Here is a 23404-nt window from a genome sequence, read left to right on the forward strand (position 1 = left end):
AATTAAAATGATAAACAACCACATTCCCCACCTGTCCAGCGAGAAGATAACAGGGCGTTAGTAATGTGGGCGTCTTATAAACGCCTCTGTTACTAACCCCTATGCTTGATGGCACCTGACAATACAAAGGTGACATCAACCCCGATACTATCCCCCCACTTGCCACCACACCAGGGCAAGTCGGAAGAGCGAGGCTAAGTGCCAGATTTGATGCATCTTATGGATGCGCCATTTCTGGAGTGGCTGAGACCTGATGTTTTTAGTCTTGGACGTGGCCAATATCCATCCATGGCCACTTCTTAGGCTATTAATTTAAGCCCACAGCTGTCTGTGCAGGTTATTATAGGGGGACCCTTTTTGTGGGGGGGGTTCCCCATTTTAATAACCAGGAAAGGCTGAGTATACAGGTGTGAGCTGACTTTAATAACCTGAAGAGCTCTATCGGTATTACCCTACACAAGCACTGTACTAATGTAAGTCGCTGACCTCTTTATATCTATTCTGTGTACATATATTTATTCTAACGGGTCACACTGATTTTACTGTGTGTGGCAGATGAAATGTCGGCTTTTCAAGGAAATGGGTGTTTTAAAAATCGAACAGCACTGAGTTTTGAGCGAGACATACAAAATATTATTATTATTTTTTAAATTACACCCATCCTTTGACTTGCATTGACGAGTCTCGTCCAAGATATGAGGACAGTCGCAGCATGCTTTGATTTTTTTTTTTTTCTCCGCCCATAGCTGAGACACCAGAGAACGTAATTCGGGTAGGTTTTTACTGACCCCGGTGTTGCGATTGCCATTATTAATGGTATAATGGCAACCGCAAAAAAAGTCAGATTTTCCATTTACCGTATATGCTCGAGTATAAGCCGAGAATTTCAGCCCATTTTTTTAGGCTGAAATTGCCCCTCACGGCTTATACTCGAGTCATTCCCAAGGGTCGGCAGGGGAGGGGGAGCAGCAGCTGTCTAATGATACTCACCTGCTCCTGGTGCGGTCCCTCCAGATCCCTGGTTCTCCGGGCGCTGACGGCTTCTTCCTGTATTAAGTTCTCACATGGTACCACTCATTACAGTAATGAATATGGAACCGACTCCAGTCCCATAGGGGTCGAGCCGCATATTCATTACTGTAATGAGCGGTACCATGTGATCGCTCAATACAAGAAGAAGCCCGGAGAACCAGGGACCTGCAGGGACCGCGCCAGGAGGAGGTGAGTATAACGGGGGCATATTCACCTGTCCCACATTCTACCGTTGGCGCCGCTCCGTCTTCCGCGTCCTCTGCACTGACGCTCAGGTCAGAGGGCGTGATTAGTGTGTGTGCCGCCCTCTGCCTGAACAGTCAGTGCAGAGGACGCGGAAGACACAGTGGCGCCGATGGTAGAACGGGAAAGGTGAGTATAGCAAGTGCCAGGGACCTGAGCGACGAGGGGTGAGTATGTGATTTTTTTTGTTTTTTTTTCTTTATCGCAGCAACAGCATATAGGGCAAATATCTCTATGGAGCATCTTATGGGGCCTTAATCAGCATTATATGGGGGCAAATATCTCTATGGAGCATTTTATGGGGCCATGTGCAACGTCATATTGGCAAATATTTCTATGGAGCATCTTATGGGGCCATGTGCAGCATTATATGGGGGCAAATATCTCTATGGGACATGTTATGGGGCCATGTGCAACGTTATATGGGGCAAATGTGTCTATGGAGCATCTTATGGGGCCATAATCCGAATTTGTGCAGCATTATATGGGGAAAAATATCTCTATGGAGCATCTTATGGGGCCATAATCAGCATTTGTGCAGTATTATATGGGGCAAATGTGTCTATGGAGCATCTTATGGGGCCATAATCGGCATTTGTGCAGCATTGTATGGGGCAAATGTCTGTATGGAGCATCGTATGGGGCCATAATAAGCATTTGTGCAGCATTATATGGGGCAAATATGTCTATGGAGCATCTTATGGGGCCATGTGCAGCATTATATGGGGCAAATGTCTGTATGGAGCATCTTATGGGGCCATAATCCGCATTTGTGCAGCATTATATGGGGAAAATGTGTCTATAGAGCATCTTATGGGGCTATGTGCAGCATTATTTGGGGGCAAATATCTCTATGGAGCATCTTATGGGGCCATAATCAGCATTTGTGCAGCATTATATGGGGAAAATTTCTCTATGGACCATCTTATGGGGCCATAATCAACATTTTTGCAGCATTATATGGGGCATATTTTAATATGGAGCATCTTATGGGGCTCATCATGAACTGTATGGAGCATTATATGGGGCTCCTGATTCAGTATGGATATTCAAAAACACAACCTTCTGATGTCTCAATTAATTTTACTTTTAGTTGTACCTATTTTTATTTTTGACATTTGCCGGTAGCTGCTGCATTTTCCACCCTAGGCTTATACTCGATTCATTAAGTTTTCCCAGTTTTTTGTGGCAAAATTAGGGGTCTCGGCTTATACTCGGGTCGGCTTATACTCGAGTATATACGGTAATTTCTCTCTCCTCTGATGTGATCAAAATAAAGAAATTGTACATAAAACTCCCTTTTCTCACCCCCTTAGATGGGAAAAATAATGAAATTAAAAAAACATAAATTTCCATTACGGTGTGAGTTGGGCCAAAGTGAGTTGGGCCAAAGTGAGTTGGGCCAAAGTGAGTTGGGCCAAAGTGAGTTGGGCCAAAGTGAGTTGGGCCAAAGTGAGTTGGGCCAAAGTGAGTTGGGCCAAAGTGAGTATTGGTGTTTGGGGTGTGTTATGGTTAGGGTTGGGATTAGAATTGGGGGGGTTTCCACTGTTTAGGTACATCAAGGGGTCTCCAAATGCGACATGCATTCCAGCCAATTTTGCGTTCAAAAAGTCAAATGGTGCTCCCTCCCTACTGAGCCATGCCATGCACCCAAACAATGGCTTTCTCCCCATATTGGCGTACTCAGGAGAAATTGCCCAACAAATTTTGTGGTCCATTTTCTCCTGATACCCTTGTGAAAATAAGAAAAAATTGGTTCCAAAGTAAATTTTTTGTGGAAAAAAAAAGTAAAATGTTCATTTTTTCCTTCCACATGGCTTTAGTTCTCGTGAAGCACCTGAAGGGTTAATAAACTTCTTGAATGTGCATTTGCCCACCTTGAGGGGTGCAGTTTTTAGAATATCACTTTTGGGTATTTTCTGTTATATTGACCCCCCAAAGTCTCTTCAAATGTGAGGTGGTCCCTAAAAAAAAATGGTTTTGTAAATTTTGTTGGAAAAATGAGTAATCGCTGGTTAACTTCTAACCCTTTATAACGTTTTAAGAAAAAAAAAATGTGGTTCTAAAATTGTGCTGATATAAAGTAGACATGTGGGAAATGTTATTTATTAAGTATTTTGTGTGACACCACTCTGATTTAGGGGCATCAAAATTCAAAGTTAGATAATTGCTAAATTTTCAAAATGTTCACCATATTTCTGTTTTTTTCATAACTAAACGCAAGTCATATTGAAGAAATTTTACCACTAACATGAAGTACAATATGTCACGAAAAAAGTCTCAGAATCAGTGGGATCTGTTGAAGCGTTCCACAGTTATAACCACATAAAATGACAGTGGTCAGAATTGTAAAAATTGGCTTGGTCATTAAGCAGCAAATTGGCTCTGTCACTAATGGGTTAAATAAACACGGCTCTTCTGGTAGAGTGGGCAAAACAATGGCATACAGTGCAGTCTGCTTGGCTGCAGGGATCTGCCCCCTCATGGAAACAAAAACACTGTTCATTTCTCTCGATCTTGTCTCCGGACACACTGAGCCCAAAAGCTCCATTTGTAGTCTCTAGACCACACCCTGGAGTGAAGATATGGTGAACAGCCTCCCACCCACTCTTTAGCTGTCCACAAAACGCAGCCCTTAATATGACTGATTAACACCTCTCAGCACTTTGTATGCTGGAGCATTTTTCCAAGTTCATATCACTGAGGCTAACCTTCTGAGGGACACATCTCCCCACAAGTATTTTACCAGTGACCTTCTCACACACCGTACACTCTATAGAAGTGGCTTTTATGGAAGAGTGGGCAGAAAAAAAGCCTTTACAAAAATTGTGAGGCTTGTTTTGAGTTTGCCAGAAGATATGTGGGAGACTCCCCAAATGTATGGAGGAAGGTGCTGTGGTCAAATTAGACCAAAATTAAACTTTTTGTCCACCAGGGCAAATGCGGTATCTGACACCAAACCAACACAGCCCATCACCCCAAGAACACCACCCCTACAGTGAAACATGGTGATAGCAGCATCATGTTGTGGGGATATTTTTCAGCAGCAGGGAAAGGAAAATGTTCCAAGTCGAGGGGAACATGGATGGTTTGAAATATAGGGATATTCTTGAGCAAAACCTGTTTCAGTCTGTGATTTGAGACTGGTAATCCGAAACTGTAAGCATATGGGATACAAAGCGCTGTCATTCAGAACAATATAAATGATGCAGATTCCAAATATTGAATTCAACTGTAGGTGATTTATTGGTCAATGTGTTTCAAAGTTATTACAACTTCTTCACTAGGACAAACCACAAAAGATTTGAGACTAGGATGGAGGTTCACCTTCCAATAAGACAATGGCCCAAAGTGTACTGCCAAAGCAACACTCGAGTGGTTTAAGGGGAAATGTGTAAATGTTTTGCAGCGGCCTGGTCAAAGCTCAGACCTTAATCCAATTGAGAATCCGTGGTCAGACTTGAAGATTGCTGTTCACCAGAGGAAACCATCTATAACTTGAACGAGCTGGAGCAGTTTTGACTTGTGGAATGGGGAATAATTCCAGTGGCAAGATGTGGAAAGCTCAGACTTATCCAAAGCAACTTGTAGCAGTATTTGCCACACAAGGAGGCTATTCAAAGTAATGACTATAAGAGGCTGAACAGTTGTGTACACTGAAGTTTTCAGTAATTTTGTTCTATTTTTTTTTGTTTCCTTCACAACAAAAACAAATGTTCACAGTTATAGGAATGTTCTTTACATGAACTGTTTCAAACTCTCAAAACAAAAAAAAGCAGTGAAATTCCAGGTTGTGAGGTAGCACTGTAACTCTCCAAAATGCAAAATCACATTTTGTGTGCAATATTCAACAAGTGCCACCATTCCAGATATTTTCTCTTTTGTGGGCAATTACCTTTGTTACTGTAAATTGCACTTCTTTAGCTAACTGAAGCTATTTACATATGGCTTCTATAGACTGATATATTTATAGAGGAAATCTGAAAAACTGAAATATTTAGACATTCATATAGGGGAGTTCGGCCTCTTAAAAATCATACTTATACTTAAGCGTTCATTAAATTTGTTTCATAGAAAAAGTTTTTTGAATATGTAAATTAGGGGCTTCAGTGCACTTTTCTGCCCCTCAATTACAATATTCCACCCCTCCACTTATAGTGATTGGCAGCGTTGTAGTGCTGCCTTATTTAACCTATTTAGCTGCAAGAGTCGAGCATGTGCATACACATTGTCAGCGTGTGCATGTCTTTATCCCTCTCCTATGAGTATCAGCTGCCAGTACTTTGTGATAGTGTTTGCAGCAAGCGCCACCATACACAGTGTGTGCAGTAGCAGAACTGTCATGCATTTTCTGTCCTGACACATGTATGTAGTCGCTCAGCTCCTCCAGTGTCCGTATGAGCAATGTTGGAGAGTTCGATCAGGCTGTGCTGCAAAGTGAGCGCTGACAATCACCATGAGGGGAGGGACCTTGGCCACACAATGGGTGCACTGAAGCTCACTCATTTACGTATTTAATAAAACTGTTTGCCTTAACCCCTTCATGACCCAGCCTATTTTGGCCTTAATGACCTTGCCATTTTTTGCAATTCTGACCAGTGTCCCTTTATGAGGTAATGACTCAGGAACGCTTCAACGGATCCTTGCGGTTCTGAGATTGTTTTTTCGTGACATATTGGGCTTCATGTTAGTGGTAAATTTAGGTCGATAATTTCTGAGTTTATTTGTGAAAAAAACGGAAATTTGGCGAAAATTTTGAAAATTTTGCAATTTTCACATTTTGAATTTTTATTCTGTTAAACCAGAGAGTTATGTGACACAAAATAGTTAATAAATAACATTTCCCACATGTCTACTTTACATCAGCACAATTTTGGAAAGAAATTTTTTTTTTGCTAGGAAGTTATAAGGGTTAAAATTTGACCAGTGATTTCTCATTTTTACAACAAAATTTACAAAACCATTTTTTTTAGGGACCACCTCACATTTGAAGTCAGTTTGAGGGTTCTATATGGCTGAAAATACCCAAAAGTGACACCATTCTAAAAACTGCACCCCTCAAGGTGCTCAAAACCACATTCAAGAAGTTTATTAACCCTTCAGGTGTTTCACAGCAGCAGAAGCAACAAATAGGGGAAAAATTAACATTTAACTTTTTAGTCACAAAAATGATCTTTTCGCAACAATTTTTTTATTTTCCCAAGGGTAAAAGGAGAAACTGGACCACGGATGTTGTTGTCCAATTTGTCCTAAGTACGCTGATGCCTCATATGTGGGGGTAAACCACTGTTTGGGCGCACGGCAGGGCTCGGAAGGGAAGGAGCGCCATTTGACTTTTTGAATTAAAAATTGGCTCCAATCTTTAGCGTACACCATGTCGCGTTTGGAGAGCCCCCGTGTGCCTAAACATTGGAGCTCCCCCACAAGTGACCCCATTTTGGAAACTAGACCCCCCAAGGAACGTATCTAGAAGCATAGTGAGCACTTTAAACCCCCAGGTGCTTCACAAATTAATCTGTAAAAATGAAAAAGTACTTTTTTTTTCACACAAATTTTCTTTTAGCCTCAATTTTTTCATTTTCACATGGGCAACAGAATAAAATGGATCCTAAAATTTGTTGGGCAATTTCTCCTGAGTACGTCGATACCTCATATGTGGGGGTAAACCACTGTTTGGGTGCACGGCAAGGCTTGGAAGGGAAGGCGCGCCATTTGACTTTTTCAATGGAAAATTAGCTCCAATCGTTAGTGGACACCATGTTGCGTTCGGAGAGCCCCTGTGTGCCTAAACATTGGAGCTCCCCTACAAGTGACCCCATTTTGGAAACTAGACCCCCCAAGGAACTAATCTAGATGTATAGTGAGCACTTAAAACCCCCAGGTGCTTCACAGAAGTTTATAACGCAGAGCCATGAAAATAAAAAAATATTTTTCTTTCCTCAAAAATGATTTTTAGCCCGGAGTTTTTTATTTTCCCAAGGATAATAGGAGAAATTGGACCCCAAATGTTGTTGTCCAGTTTGTCCTGAGTACGATGATACCCCATATGTGGGGGTAAACCACTGTTTGGGCGCACGGCAGGGCTCGGAAGGGAAGGCACGCCATTTGGCTTTTTGAATGGAAAATTAGCTTCAATCATTAGCGGACACCATGTCGCGTTTGGAGAGCCCCTGTATGCCTAAACATTGGAGCTCCCACACAAGTGACCCCATTTTGGAAACTAGACCTCCCAAGGAACTAATCTAGATGTGTGGTGAGCACTTTGAACCCTCAAGTGCTTCACAGAAGTTTATAACGCAGAGCCATGAAAAAAAAAAATTATTTTTCTTTCCTCAAAAATGATTTTTTAACCCACAATTTTTTATTTTCCCAAGGGTAACAGGAGAAATTGGACCCCAAAAGTTGTTGTGCAGTTTCTCCTGAGTACACTGATACCCCATATGTGGGGGTAAACCACTGTTTTGGCACACGTCGGGGAGCGGAAGGGAAGTAGTGACGTTTTGAAATGCAGACTTTAATGGAATGCTCTGCGGGCGTCACGTTGCATTTGCAGAGCCCCTGATGTGCCTAAACAGTAGGAACTCCCCACAATTGACCCCACTTTGGAAACTAGACCCACAAGGGAACTTATCTAGATGTGTGGTGAGCACTTTGAACCCCCAAGTGCTTCACAGAAGTTTATAACGCAGAGCCGTGAAAATAAAAAATGTGTTTTCTTTCCTCAAAAATATTTTTTTAGCCCAGAATTTTTTAATTTTCCCAAGGGAAACAGGAAAAATTTGACCCCAAAAGTTGTTGTCCAGTTTCTCCTGAGTACGCTAATACCCCATATGTGGGGGTAAACCACTGTTTGGGCACATGGCGGGGCTCGGAAGGGAAGTAGTGACGATTTGGAATGCAGACTTTGATGGAATGGTCTGCGGGAATCATGTTACGTTTGCAGAGCCCCTGATGTGCCTAAACAGTAGAAACCCCCCACAAGTGACCCCATTTTGGAAACTAGACCCCCCAAGGAACTTATCTAGATGTGTGGTGAGCACGTTCAACCCCCAAGTGCTTCACAGAAGTTTACAACGCAGAGCCGTGAAAATAAAAAATCATTTTTCTTTCCTCAAAAAAGATGTTTTAGCAAGCAATTGTTTATTTTCACAAGGGTAACAGGAGAAATTGGACCCCAATATTTGTTGCCCAGTTTGTTGTGAGTACGCTGATACCTCATATGTGGGGGTAAACCACTGTTTGGGCGCACGTCAGGGATCGGAAGGGAAGTAGTGACATTTGAAATGCAGACTTTGATGGAATGGTCTGCGGGCGTCACGTTGCATTTGCAGAGCCCCTGATGTGCCTAAACAGTAGAAACACCCCACAAGTGACCCCATTTTGGAAACTAGACCCCAAAAGGATCTTATCTAGATGTGTGGTGAGCACTTTCAACCCCCAAGTGTTTCACATAAGTTTATAACGTAGAGCCGTGAAAATAAAAAATAATTGTTCTTTCCTCAAAATTATGTTTTAGCAAGTAATTTTTTTTTTTTGCAAGGGTAACAGGAGAAATTGGACCCCAATAGTTGTTGCCCAGTTTGTCCTGAGTACGCTGGTATCCCATATGTGGGGGTAAACCACTGTTTGGGCGCACGTCGGGGCTTGGAAGGGAGGGCGCACCATTTGACTTTTTGAACGCAAGATTGGCTGGAATCAATGGTGGCGCCATGTTGCATTTGGAGACCCCTGATGTGCCTAAACAGTGGAAACCCCTCAATTCTAACTTCAACACTAACCCCAACACTCCCCTAACCCTAATCCCAACTGTAGCCATAACCATAATCACAACCCTAACCCCAACACACCCCTAACCACAACCCTAACCCCAACACACCCGTAACCCTAAATCCAACCCTAATCCTAACCCTAATCCCAACCCTACCCACAACTGTAACCCCAACACAACCCTAACCCTATCCTTAACCCTAACCACAAGCCTAATCTTAACCCTATTTCCAACCCTAGCCCTAATTCCAACCCTAAGGGTACCGTCTCACATAACGATTTACCAAAGATCACGACCAGCGATACGACCTGGCCGTGATCGTTGGAAAGTCATTGTGTGGTCGCTGGGGAGCTGTCACACAGACCGCTCTCCAGCGACCAACGATGCCAAGGTCCCAGGTAACCAGGGTAAACATCGGGTTACTAAGCGCAGGGCCGCGCTTAGTAACCCGATGTTTACCGTGGTTACCAGCGTAAAAGTAAAAAAAAAAAAACGTACATACTCACATTTCGGTGTCCTTCAGGTCCCTTGCCGTCTGCTTCCCGCTCTGACTGAGTGCCGCCATACAGTGAGAGCAGAGCGCAGTGGTGACGTCACTGCTGTGCTGTGCTCTCACTTTCCGGCCGGCAGACAGTCAGAGCGGGAAGCAGACGGCAAGGGACCTGAAGGACACCGAAATGTGAGTATGTACGGTTTTTTTTTTTTTTTACTTTTACGCTGGTAACCACGGTAAACATCGGGTTACTAAGCGCGGCCCTGCGCTTAGTAACCCGATGTTTACCCTGGTTACAAGTGAACGCATCGCTGGATCGCTGTCACACACAACGATCCAGCGATGACAGCGGGAGATCCAGCGACGAAAGAAAGTTCCAAACGATCTGCTACGACGTACGATTCTCAGCAGGGTCCCTGATCGCTGCTGCGTGTCAGACACAGCGATATCGTACGGATATCGCTGGAACGTCACGGATCGTACCGTCGTAGCGACCAAAGTGCCACTGTGAGACGGTACCCTAACTCTAATTCCAACCCTAACCCTAAGGCTATGTGCCCACTTTGCGGATTCGTGTGAGATTTTTCCGCACCATTTTTGAAAAATCCGCAGGTAAAAGGCACTGCGTTTTACCTACGGATTTACAGCGGATTTCCAGTGTTTTTTTGTGCGGATTTCACCTGCGGATTCCTATTGAGGAACAGGTGTAAAACGCTGCGGAATCCGCACAAAGAATTGACATGCTGCGGAAAATACAACGCAGCGTTTCTGCACGGAATTTTCCGCACCATGGGCACAGCGGATTTGGTTTTCCTTAGGTGTACATGGTACTGTAAACCTGATGGAAAACTGCTTCGAATTCGCAGCGGCCAATCCGCTGCGGATCCGCGGCCAATCCGCTGCGAATCCGCGGCCAATCCGCTCTGTGTGCACATGCCATAACCCTACCCCTAACCCTACCCGTACCCCTAACCCTACCCCTAACCCTACCCCTAGTTCTAACCCTAGTTCTAACCCTAGTAGAAAAAGAAAAAAAAAAATTTCTTTATTTTATTATTGTCCCTATGGGGGTGATAAAGGGGGGGGGTTATTTATTATTTTTTTTATTTTGATCGCTGTGATAGAACCTACCACAGCGATCAAAATGTACCTGTAAGGAATCTGCCGACTGGCAGATTCGGCGGGCGCACTGAGCATGCGCCCGTCATTTTCCAAGATGGCGGCGCCCAGCGAGGAGACGGCCGGACACCGGGAGGATCGGTAAGTATGAAGGGGTGGGGGGGGGGGTGATCGGAGCACAGGGGGGGTGATCGGACCACAGGGGGGCTTTATTCACACAAGGAGGGAGCGGATAGGAGGACGGGGGAGCCGGCAGGCGGACGGAGGGGACCGGAGGACTAACGGAGGACTGGGGGGGCGATCGGTGGGGTGGGGGGGGTCCACTTAAGTATTTCCAGCCATGGCCGATGGTATTGCAGCATCGGCCATGGCTGGATTGTAATATTTCACCAGTTTTTTAGGTGAAATATTACAAATCGCTCTGATTGGCAGTTTCACTTTCAACAGCCAATCAGAGCGATCGTAGCCACGGGGGGGTGAAGCCACCCCCCCTGGGCTGAAGCACCACTCCCCCTCTCCCTGCAGATCGGGTAAAATCGGAGTTAACCCCTTCACCCGATCTGCAGGGACGCGATCATTCCATGACGCATACGCTGCGTCATAGGTCGGGAAGGCACAGACTTTCATGACGCAGCGTATGCGTCAAAGGTCGGGAAGGGGTTAAAGCAAATTTACTAAAATCTACAGTACTAGTATGATTTTTTTTTTTTTATAGGAGCCAAGTCCCCTATATGAATATCTAAAAATTTCAAGTTTTGAAGTGACAGACTGCCATTAATCTTTTTTTATCGGTACTTTACGAATGCTTAAGATACTTAATCAATATCCGTTTATTAGTTGTTGAACACCAGGATCCACCATCAAGCAGGTCCCATGGTGGCCGTGAATAAATGATGTACAGAGCCTGAACACAACTACACACACAACTGTGGCTTGTCATCCATTTTTTAGTAAATGGTATCTGCGTCACCGTATGATAGATGATCTTTGGGGCTCCAGGTGTAAGAATAGGCCATCAGTATCAAAATCCTCGGCAACCCTTTCAATATTGGGGCAAAACAGCATTTTAGAAGTTGCAGTAATAGTCAAGTGTGGTACTGTTCCACAAAATAAAAGTGAATTTTCTTTTGGTCCATTTTCATGCCTACGTTTCTTCTTCCCCGTGTTTAAAAATTCCACCGGAAAATCTTTAGTTACACAAGTAGAGTTATAGATACAATATTATGGTTGATCCACAACATGGACCTCTCTGACCTTTCCCTACACCTTCGCACTGCAGTACATTGCTCTGCCCTCAACAAGGCAGAGAAGTACGCCTGCACAAGAGCGCAACACGAAGCAAGCAGTAGGACGGCATCTAATGAAAGATGGGAGGCACCGGACCAAGAAGAGCGACACCCCTTGGACCGGACCACTCCACAGGTGAGTATAATGAAATGTATTTCTCTACTCTTCCAGGTCGGGTTGGGGGCTGATATTCAGCATTATAGAATGTTGTATATCATCCCTGCAAGGTGATGGCCGTAACTTACATTGGTCAAAACAGATGACGGGTTCACTTTAATGAGTAGTTGCTATTAAAGAGATTGTCTGATCTTAAACTAGTCTACAGCCACTCAGTTACTGCAGACTTGTGACTCTTCACACTGCGTTGACTGCGTATTGTCAGGATTTGCACTGGGAACGGTTAGACTGTTTCTGACTAGACTGTTTTTCAATACACTTGCATTGAGTGCCGTTTCGCCCAACAAGACGGAATGTGCACTGAGACCGGAGGATCCTCACCGCGTGCATTGTGCGCTGTGTGAGGATTCACAAACCAGCAGTCACACAGAGCGAGTTCACTCTTGTAGTGTAAGACCGGACAACCACATTTAAATTGTCTTCGAAGTACTATTTTAAAGTTCTTTTGGTAGCGGAAGCAGACCATCAAAACCCACATGGATTATTTCACATGAAGCCAATAAATCTGGCTTCAGTACATTTTTGAATTGATAAATCAATTATTTTACATGACACTGACAACCACCTACCTGCTTTATTCCTGAAAGTTGTCTCTGGCTGCTGCTTTTATTAAAATTAATGTTCTCTTACTACATAGTATATCATAGCCCATATTCCAGCTGGTCATTGTATTTTTATAACAGGCGCAGAATCTATTCAGAATTCATTGCTTTCATTTTGTTTGTTTCGTGGCGTTCCGCCAACTTCAGCATATAATCACAATACAATATAGTATTTTCTAGCTGCCAGGTTTATAGAAAGAAAAGAAAATATTGACAGCCCTATTAAAAGCTGATGAGCATGCCCAGGAATGGAGCAATCTACAGTAGTGACCAGAAGTTTTGAGGTTAAGACAAATTTAGGTTTTCGCAAAGTTCACAAAAGTTTGCTGCTTCAGTGTTTTTAGATCTTAAGTGAAATGTTTTAGCATTTAACTTTCATAAGTTTTTAAACTATCATTGACAGATGCATCCAATTTATGGAAAAACTCAATATTTACAGTGTTGCTTGTTTTTTAAGAATTCTGGATCATTGGGAGAAGTCTTAGGCAAAATTGTGAGTGTGCCTACTTCTTGAAAAACAACCCCACATGTGAATAGTGTTGAATGCTTTATGGAAGAGCTTATCATTTTTTTCTCTGGACAATGATACTTCCAGATGTCCCAAACAGTCTGAAAGAGGCTTTGCACTTATCCTATGCAGTCTAATCTCTGTGTTTCCTGCAGAATGTTAATCTGTCATTGATTTTTTTTTTTTTCTTGGAGAGGAAGTGGCTGCTTTTACCGACCCCCAGTGTTGCGATCGCCATTATTCACCGAATAACGGCGACTGCCAAAAAAAGGGTCCGATTTCCCATTTATTTCTCCTCTGATATGATCTCGCATACCAGAGGAGAGAGAAATGTGGACCCCCAACATCCCTGGACCCTCCAGCTCCATCCCACGAGTGGCGGGCACATGTGCAATGTTCCCGTCGAGATCTGCAGGCCTGCACCCAGCAACAAAAGGATATTTTTCCTATTAGTTCATTTTTATCACTGTAGTCTATCACAGTGATCAAAATAAAAAAAAATAGTAAGTCAAATCCCCCGTTATCACCCCCTTAGGTAAAACTAAAATAAAAAAAAATGTTTTTTTTTCCCATTGGGGTTGGGTATAGGATTGGGGTTAGGGTTACGGTTGGGTTTACGGCTGTGGGGTTAGGGTTGGAGTTGGGGTTGTGTTGGAGTTGGGGTTGTGTTGGAGTTGGGGTTGTGTTGGAGTTGGGGTTGTGTTGGGGCTAGGCTTGTGGTTAGGGTTGGGGCTATGGTCAGGGGTAGGGCTGTGTTAGGATTGGAGTTAGAATCTGGAAGTTTCCACGGTTTAGGTACATCAGGGGTCTCCAAATGTGACATGGTGCCAGCCTTTGATTCCAGACAATTTTGTGTTCAAAAAGTCAAATTCTCAGCCCTGCCATGCACCGAGATAGTGGCTTTCCCCCACACACGGCGTATCTGCGTTCTCAGGTGAAAAATGGCACAACAAATTTTGTGGTCCATTTTCTCCTGATACCGTTCTGAAAATGAAAAAGTTTAGTTCCAAAGTAAATTTTTTGTGAAAAAGTAAAATGTTAATTTTTGTTTCCTTCCACATTGCTTTAGTTCTCGAGAAGCACCTGAGGGTGAATAAACTTCTTGATTGTGGTTTTGAGCACCTGGAGGGGTGCAGTTTTTAGAATGTTGTCACTTTGGGGTATTTTCTGTCATTGACTCCCCCAAACTCACCTCAAATATGAGGTGGTCCCTAAAAAAATGTTTTTGTAAATTGTGTTGGAAAAATGAGAAATCGCAGGTCAACTTTTAACCCTTATAACTTACTAACAACATTTTTTTTTTTCTAAAATTGTGCTGATGTAAAGTAGACATGTGGGAAATGTTATTTATCAATTGTTTTGTGCGATATGACTCTGACTTAAGGGCACAACATTTAAAAGTTAGAAAATTACAAAATGTCAAATTTTTTTGCCAAATTTCAGTTTTCATAAATATAGGCAAGTCATATATTACCACTAACATGAAGGACAATATGTCATGAAAAAACAGTCTCTGAATCAGTGGGATCCATTGAAGCATTTGAGTTATAACCACATAAAGTGACAGTGGTCAGAATTGTAAAAATTGGCTTTGTTATTAAGGACAATATTGGCTCGGTCACTAAGGGGTTAAATGAATTTGGTTTCCTTTGGTGCTGAAGAGGTTAATGACCCTATCTATGCTGGTCAGAAGCATGCAGCTCAATTGCAACTGTTTCTGATCTGGTTGTTAACTCTTCCTGTAAAACCTGGCCAGACCCTCTATGTCCTGCCGGTGAATGCTTTGCTCTCTTGCTCTTAGGAGACTCTGTGCTGAATAGGAGTTTGTTGTTGCTATTTGATTTTGATGGCCATCCATACCAGTACAGGGATGAGCAATACATACCAGCACAGGGATGAGGAGCAATACATACCAGGATAGAAATGAGGAGCCATGCATACCAAGATAGGGATGAGGGGGGCTGTGCAGACCAGGATAGGGAAGAGGGGGACCGTGCAGACCAGAATAGGGAAGAGGGGCGCCTTGCAGACCAGGATATGGAAAAGGGAGGCTGTGCAGACCAGGATAGGAAAGTGGGGGGCTGTGCTGACCAGGATAGGGAAGTGGGGGGGCTGTGCTGACCAGGATAGGGAAGTGGGGGGCTGTGCTGACCAGGATAGGGAAGTGGGGGGCTGTGCTGACCAGGATAGGGAAGTGGGGGGCTGTGCTGACCAGGATAGGGAAGTGGGGGGCTGTGCAGACCAGGATAGGGAAGTGGGGGGCTGTGCGGACCAAGATAGGGATGTGGGGGGCTGTGCGGACCAGGATAGGGAAGAGGAGGCTGTGCAGACCAGCATAGGGATGAGGGGGGCTGTGCAGACTAGGATGGGGAAGTGGGGGGCTGTGCAGACCAGGATATAGAAGAGGCTGTGCAGACCATCGTAGGGATGAGGGGGGCCATGCAGACCAGGATAGGAAAGAGGGGGGCCGTGCAGACCAGCATAGGGATGAGGGGGGCCGTGCAGACCAGGATGGGGATGAGGGGACAATGCATATCAGGCTTATACTCAAGTCCAGTAAATTTTCCCAGTTCTTTGGGGTAAAATTTAGTGCCTCAAGTATATACGGTAGGTTTTCTTTATGCTTTGCTACTTTTGCACATTAAAAACGATATCTTAGAAAATATAATTTGTTTCTGCACCCCTTTATTCTGAGAGCTGCAACTTTTTTTTTTTTTAAGGCCACTTTCACACTTCATTTTTTACAATCAGTCACAATCCGTCAAAATGTTGAAAAGATGGAACCTGTGCAGATGGTAAAAACTGATGCACTGGGTCCTTTTTTTTGACGGATCCATCGAGGCTATGTGCACACGTTGTGTATGCGTCTTCACCGTGTTTTTCCACTGCAGAAACGCATGCACAACACAACCCAGGTTAAAAATAATTGTAAAAATAAAAAATCGTAATATTCTTACCTTCTGGCGTCCCCCGCAGCCTTCCCCCGGCCTTTCTGATGCTTGTGAGGCATTACTGGGAACGGGAGCTGCCGGCAGCATCGCGAGCATCGGGAAGGCTGTGGGGGACGCCGGAAGGTAGGAATATCACGATTTTGTTTTTTTATATGCAAATTGCCTCTTCAGAGAAAAAGAGGACTTAAACTCTACAGCGCCACCTGTTGGAAGTAGCGATCCTACAAGTCACAATCAACCCTCTAACGAGTCGTGCAATATGACTTAGGATGAAAGCCAAATCATTATCTCAGTTCATAGACACGGTGATTCCAGCTGTTGGCCCTCGTCAGTGCGAAGCATGAGAACTAATCTGGCTAGATGAGAGGCTCTGGACTGGGGTCTAAGGGGCAACGTTTCTCCTTATGGAGATTTTTTATTTTATTTTTTTATCATTATATCTTTTTACTATTGATGCTGCATAGGCAGCATCGAGAGTGAGAGAGAATTTCCCTGACTGGAAATTCTTCCGCTCATGCTCCGTTTCAAAAGACTGCATCCGTCGCTGGATTCCTGCTTTTCACAGTCAGCGACGGATTTTCCGACGTACAGAAAAAACGTTCCTCTGTGCGTTGTCTCCGCCCGACGGACAGCAATTTTACGACGGATCTAGTGCACGACGGATGAAACAGACAGCCAGCCGTCACAATCCGTCGCTAATACAAGTCTATGAGAAAAAAAACAGATCCAGCAGAAACATTTGTGACGGAAAAAGCCGTGTGAAAGAAGTGTGAAAGAGGCCTTATACAATTTTTTATTTTTTTTTTGCATATGCATTTTGGTCACTATATATTTTTTTTTGTATTGAGAAGATGAAAGAGCTACATTTTGGTGTTTTGTTTATTGTTTTACTTCCTTAGATGGTGTGTACTGTACAGGATAAAAAATGATGTTTTTATAGTTCTGGTCGTTCCAGATGTAGCAATACACTTTGTGTACATTTTTTTTTTTTCTGCTGATATTTTCACACAAGCAGTTCACATGTGACTGTCTGAAGCCATGATGAAAATGTATGTATGAATGTGATATATAGTGCTCAGCATAAATGAGTGCACCCTCATTCTGTTTTATTTTTTGTGACTTGCTTGCCATGATCGTGTAAATGTGACAATGCGACCCCACTCACTTTTTTTGTAGCCCTTGGCTTAATATGTTGCATTGTGTAGATGCACCTGTATTCTACTTATTATAGATTGTAAAAGCTGTATTGATTTGTAAAGAACAATTACCTTGGAACATCTCATTGTAGCGTATTAGGTCCTTGAAATAATCCGGTATCTCCAGACATCAGCATTTCCATTAGCAGGTGGAAAGGACTTGTGAATCCGGAAATCCTCACCTGTCTATAAAAGACTTTCAGCACAATATTCTTGACCTTCTCTGATCATTTCATCCTGGTGCCCCATCAATCTCCCTGGATTAAGTTGCAGTTGTAGGATTTCATTCCTATTGGGTTCTGCACTTAACCTTTGTTTTGTGGGAATATACTGCACTGCCTTTCTGTGTTGTTTCCTAATGAGTCTAACAAAGTTGAATGACAATTCTTTTTACAGCTTTGAGGGATTTTATTGCAATTGACGTCAGACATTTATTATTATTATTATTATTATTATTATTATTATTATTTATATAGCACCATTGATTCCATGGTGCTGTACATGAGAAGGGGTTACATACAAATTACAGATATCACTTACAGTAAGCAAACTAACAATGACCGACTGATATAGAGGAGTGAGGACCCTGCCCTTGCGGGCTTACATTCTACAGGATGGTGGGGATGGAGACAGTAGGTTGGGGGTTGCAGCAGCTCCGGTGTTGGTGAGGCGGTAGCTTCGGTAGTGATGAGGAGACAGCGGGGTCATTGCAGGCTGTAGGCTTTCCTGAAGAGGTGGGTTTTCAGGTTCCGTCTGAAGGATCCGAATGTGGTTGATAGTCTGAGGTGTTGGGGCAAAGAATTCCAGAGGATGGGGGATATTCGGGAGAAGTCTTGGAGGCGGTTGGGTGAGGAGTGAATAAGTGTGGAGGAGAGAAGGAGGACTGGAGATTACGTGAGGGAAGATATTGGGAGATTAGTTAAGAGATATATGGAGGAGTCAGGTTATGGATGGCTAGTTATGGAATATACTGCTTATGAAATGCATAGAAAGAGTAGCATTTTTAATGTTATGTTACAAAATGTATGGCTCATAATGAGCAATCACTCCTAGAATACTTTTGGTGTTTTTGTGCATAAATGTATTTACTTCACGGCTAGTAAAATTTCCAGACTGCCAAGAATCCGTCGATAAAGTGGACATGGCATTAAATACATGTTATGTGCTTGGCTTCTGAAATGTACGCCGTACTTATTAAGTGAACGAATCTTCTCCTACTGTGGCCGGCATGCTCTAATTTTGAATCTGTGTGCTCATATGCGTCTAAGAGATTATCCTGGGTTAATTGGAACAATGTGTCAGAAATGTTGTGAAATGTTCTCTACAGATGCTGCAGTGAGCAATCTGCTAATTGATGCAGTGAACGCTACAATATTGCAAACTTTTTGAAACGTTTATTCAGCTGCACATTTAATTTTTTTTTCCCTTCCTTTTATTTTCAAGATCTCAGCTTTCAAGCAGCCTCAAAAGTTTTTTCCTCTCCTGTTTACGAAGCATTGAAAGTTTTGAGAGACATGAGCCAGAATTTTCCAATAAAAGCCAGGTAAGCCAGGAAAAGGCTTGTTTCCAGTGATCAGACTATGGCGATGATGACTTGTAGAAACAGATCTTTGGAAACTACTTAAAGGGGTTTTCTCATTGCCAATATTCTAACCCAATATGTAGTAGGTGTAATTTTAATATTAGCAAACTCCAGTTGGGGTATGTGCTCACGGTCAGGACCTGCTGCGGGTTTGACTCTGTATTTTTGCAGCATCAAACCCGCAGCAGCCAGATGCTACAGCATAGTGGATGGGATTTCAAGAAATTCCATGTCCACTATGCGTTCAGAGACGGCCGCGGACACGGACATGTGGCGCGTCTTTCCAGACCATAGTATGTCAATTCTTCTTGCAGAAACGTTAGTCTCCGCAAGAGAAGTTACATTGGATGTGGTAAATATGCATGGTTCAGTGAACATATGCGGATTTACGTGTGTTCAGTAGACTGCAGCGCTATTTCCGGATCGTGGGCACCCGGCCTTAGCAATGTAGTATAGTTTTTCTGATTGATTCTATGTTTCTTTCATCATGTGCAGGCATTCAAGGACCTTGCGTATCCACGGGTATGACCACTGATATAGTGACAGTTAGCTAGCTGCTAGTGGTCGTAACCATGGATACCTAAGGTCCTGCAATGCCCGCACATGAGGAAACTAACCTATTCAATCAGAAAAACTATACTGCATTTCTAATTGGACGTATTTGCTATTATTATTACACATACAACTTACTTGGATGGGATCTTTGAGATGGGAATACCCATTTAAGGATTGTCATCAGTTTGTGTTGTTCACAATGTCACCACTTCTAGATTTACTACATTTTGAAAATTTATACCTGGGAGTTCTCTCAGAGAAATACAAACAGTGGAGAGATGCCAGTATTCACTGTAGTGTGTAATGATTTTGTTGAGCAGTCTCCTTTATGCATGGTCATCCATGGCCTTCTCTTGCTTACACGAACATGAAAAATAGTAAATGTGTTATATTACAGTTTGTATATCATTTTTAAATGCGATTTTAAAAGACTGCTCCCTTACTCTTTTCTGCATTTTTCCCCTCTGCCTAATAGAAGGGAGTCGCTGGATTATAAAATGGCTGCTATTTTATGAAATTGTTGTATACGTGTACATTGAACATGATCTTACAGTTTATGTTTACATATAATGTAAAAATGTATGCAGATGTTTTTAGGATACATGTTCAAAAGATGTTTTATATTCCTTTCTTCTTTGTGGTTACATTCAAAATTCTGCAGGCTGCTGAGCTTAAATGTCCTTGCACTCACTACTTGCCCAATGGACTGCAGTAAATCGGCGCTATCACTGTTTTTAATACTACAAACTGCGTATATTACCTGATCTGATAAGGCTGGTATACTGATAAGGATTTTCCATGGTCCTCCTCCCATTTAAGCATGTAGCAAAGTTTGTTACAGTGAAGCTAATGAATTATACTGGGTGGAAATTGTTCTCAGTTCACTATAATCAGTGAAAAAAGGTATGTTCCAATATTGTTTTCTCATTAAGATCTTCATGGGCCAATTTAAGAGTATGAAGAAAATAAAATCTTTGACACCAGTGACATTAAGTAGAATTTTTTTTTTTTTTTAATAAAAAATTTTCTTGAGATGTAAGGCTATGTGCACACGTTCCGGATTTTTTGCGTGTTTTTTTTTTCGGCGGTTTTCCTCAGCAAAAATGCTAAAAAAAGCATACTTAATGTATGCTCCGGCACTCCGGAGTTGAGCGTGCGGCCGCATAGCAATACATGGAGCTGCACGCTCTGCTCCGGAGTGCCGGCGCCAGAGCTTTTTTTTTTAGCCTGCGAGACTTGGCCGTATCTCGCTGTAGTGTGACTCCGGCCTAACTAGAAGAGTTCCTGGAGTTAGGGGCAGTTGTGGATTCCATATGAACTCTGCATGGCAGTGAGTGCTGGGTGTAAATGGAACTCAATTAGGCTAATTGCACTGCTTGTTAGTGTTTCATAAGTTACCATACTCCCAGTCATCCCCGTAGGTTTCGGTGTAAAAGTTGACTTGGTAACTCTCCTTATAGTGCCCTGTCAATTTACATTTTAGAATTTGGAACTATCAAGAGCAACGTTTATCTTTTTGGTGACAGGGATTGGGAGGGTTTGAAATAAATATAGTATACTTGGTAAAAAGTTTTTCACTGAGGCTATCCTACATAGCCATGAAATCTGGCAAACAAACCAGTTGAAGGTCTTCAGTCAGACTCTTAATAAGAGTAGGATAGTTGATCTTATCTACTGATTCCTTAAAGGATCTTAATTCCCCTGATGGGAAAGCTATGAGGAGGTACATTTAAAGTCAAAATTGAATTAAAGTAAGGGTGGTTAGGGTTGTGTTAGGGGTAAGGGTTGTATTAGGGTTGTGGTTAGGGTTGAGGACTGCGTTGGGGTTGGAGTAAGAATTGGGTAGTTTTCAAAAGTGAAAAAAAGCCAAAACAATATGATGGCTAGTGTTGAGCAGAAGTGCTCGCTAGTCGAGTTTTCATCTGGTGTTCGGGTATGCACAGAGTGTTACAGATCCCCGCAAGTCTTTTTTGGTGTCTAACCGCCACGAAACATGCAGGACAGGGACTCGAGCATGTCACTCGAGCACTCGTTATACTCTGTGCATACCCAAGCACACGATGCAAACTGAAGTAGCGAGCACTTGTGTTCAACACTGACGGCATATTCAATATGACCTAATGTTATCAAATTGTGTGACATACCTGTGGGTTCAAAATGCTCATCCCTAGATAAAATCATTGAGGGGTGTGATTTCCAAAATGAGATCACTTGTGTGGTTTCCACTGTTCAGGCACATCAGGGGTCTCCAAACACTACATGGTGTCCTCCATCGATTCCAGACAGTTTTGCGTTCAAAAAGTCAAATCATGTGCCCTCCCTTCTTAGCCCAAACAGTGGTTTCCCCCACATATGTGGTATCTGTGTACTCAGGAGAAATTGCACAACAAATTTTGTGGTCCATGTTCTCCTGATCTTGTTAACCCCTTTCTGTCATTGGACGTACTATTCCGTCCATGTGGGGTGGGCCCTACTTCCCAAGGACGGAATAGTACGTCCAGTGTGATTGGCCGCACTCACGGGGGGAGCGTGGCCGATCGCGGCCGGGTGTCAGCTGACTATCGCAGCTGACATCCGGCACTATGTGCCAGGAGCGGTCACGGACCGCCCCCGGCACATTAACCCCCGGCACACTGCGATCAAACATGATCGCAGTGTTCCGGCGGTACAGGGAAGCATGCGTGCTTCCCTGAGACGATCGGTACAAGGCGATGTGCTCACCTTGTACCGAGCGTCTCCTCCCTGCAAGCCCCAGATCCAAAATGGCCGTGGGGCTGCATCCGGGTCCTGCAGGGAGGTGGCTTCACAGCGCCTGCTCAGAGCAGGCGCCGGGAAGCCTCCCTGCTGTGCTGTGTGATCGCCGATCTGACACAGTGCACAGCAAAGTGTCAGATCGGCGATCTGTGACGTTACTGTGATGTCCCCCCCTGGGGCAAAGTAAAAATGTAAAAAAAATAAAATAAATTCCTAAATAAATAATTATAAAAAAAAAAAATATTGTTCCAATAAATACATTCCTTTAGCTAAATAAAAATATAAAAGTACACATATTTAGTATTGCCGCGTCCATAACGACCCGACCGATAACTGTCCCACTAGTTAACCCCCTCAGTGAACACCGTAAAAAAAAAAAAAAAAAAGAGGCAAAAAACAACGCTTTATTATCATACCCCCGAACAAAAAGTGGAATAACATGCGATCAAAAAGACGGATATAAATAACCATGGTACCACTGAAAACGTAATCTTGTCCTGCAAAAAACAAGCCTCCAAACAGCATCATCAGCGAAAAATTAAAAAAGTTATAGTCCTCAGAATAAAGCGATGCAAAAATAATTATTTTTTCTATAAAATAGTTTTTATCGTATAAAAGCGCCAAAACATAAAAAAAATATAAATGAGGTATCGCTGTAATCGTACTGACCCAAAGAATAAAACTGCTTTATGCATTTTACCAAACGCGGAACGGTATAAGCGCCCCCACCAAAAGAAATTCATGAATAGCTGGTTTTTGGTCATTCTGCCTCACAAAAATCGGAATAAAAAGCGATCAAAATATGTCACGTGCCCGAAAATGTTGCCAATAAAAACGTCAACTCGTCCCGCAAAAAACAAGACCTCACATGACTCTGTGGACCAAAATTTGGAAAAATTATAGCACTCAAAATGTGGTAACGCAAAAAAACATTTTTTGCAATAAAAAGCGTCTTAGTGTGACGGCTGCCAATCATAAAACTCCGCTAGAAAACCCGCTATAAATAGTAAATCAAACACCCCCCCTTCATCACCCCCTTAGTTACGAAAAATTAAAAAATTAAAAAATATTTCCATTTTCCCATTAGGGCTGGTGTTAGGGCTAGGGTTAGGGCTAGGGTTAGGGCTAGGGTTAGGG

The 23404-nt window shown here is 43.0% G+C and overlaps 1 protein-coding gene across 1 annotated transcript in view; it reads left to right on the forward strand.

The window, feature by feature from the left end:
• Window positions 1–23404, forward strand: part of UGGT2 (UDP-glucose glycoprotein glucosyltransferase 2) — a 459065-nt gene that overhangs the window by 82025 nt on the left and 353636 nt on the right. Inside the window, exon 9 of the mRNA XM_077297152.1 lies at window positions 18820–18919. Coding sequence (XP_077153267.1) covers window positions 18820–18919 — 100 coding nt within the window. The remainder of the gene's footprint in view (window positions 1–18819; window positions 18920–23404) is intronic.

This window comes from Ranitomeya variabilis, chromosome 3 (genome assembly GCF_051348905.1).
Source record: "Ranitomeya variabilis isolate aRanVar5 chromosome 3, aRanVar5.hap1, whole genome shotgun sequence".
Taxonomy (NCBI): domain Eukaryota; kingdom Metazoa; phylum Chordata; class Amphibia; order Anura; family Dendrobatidae; genus Ranitomeya; species Ranitomeya variabilis.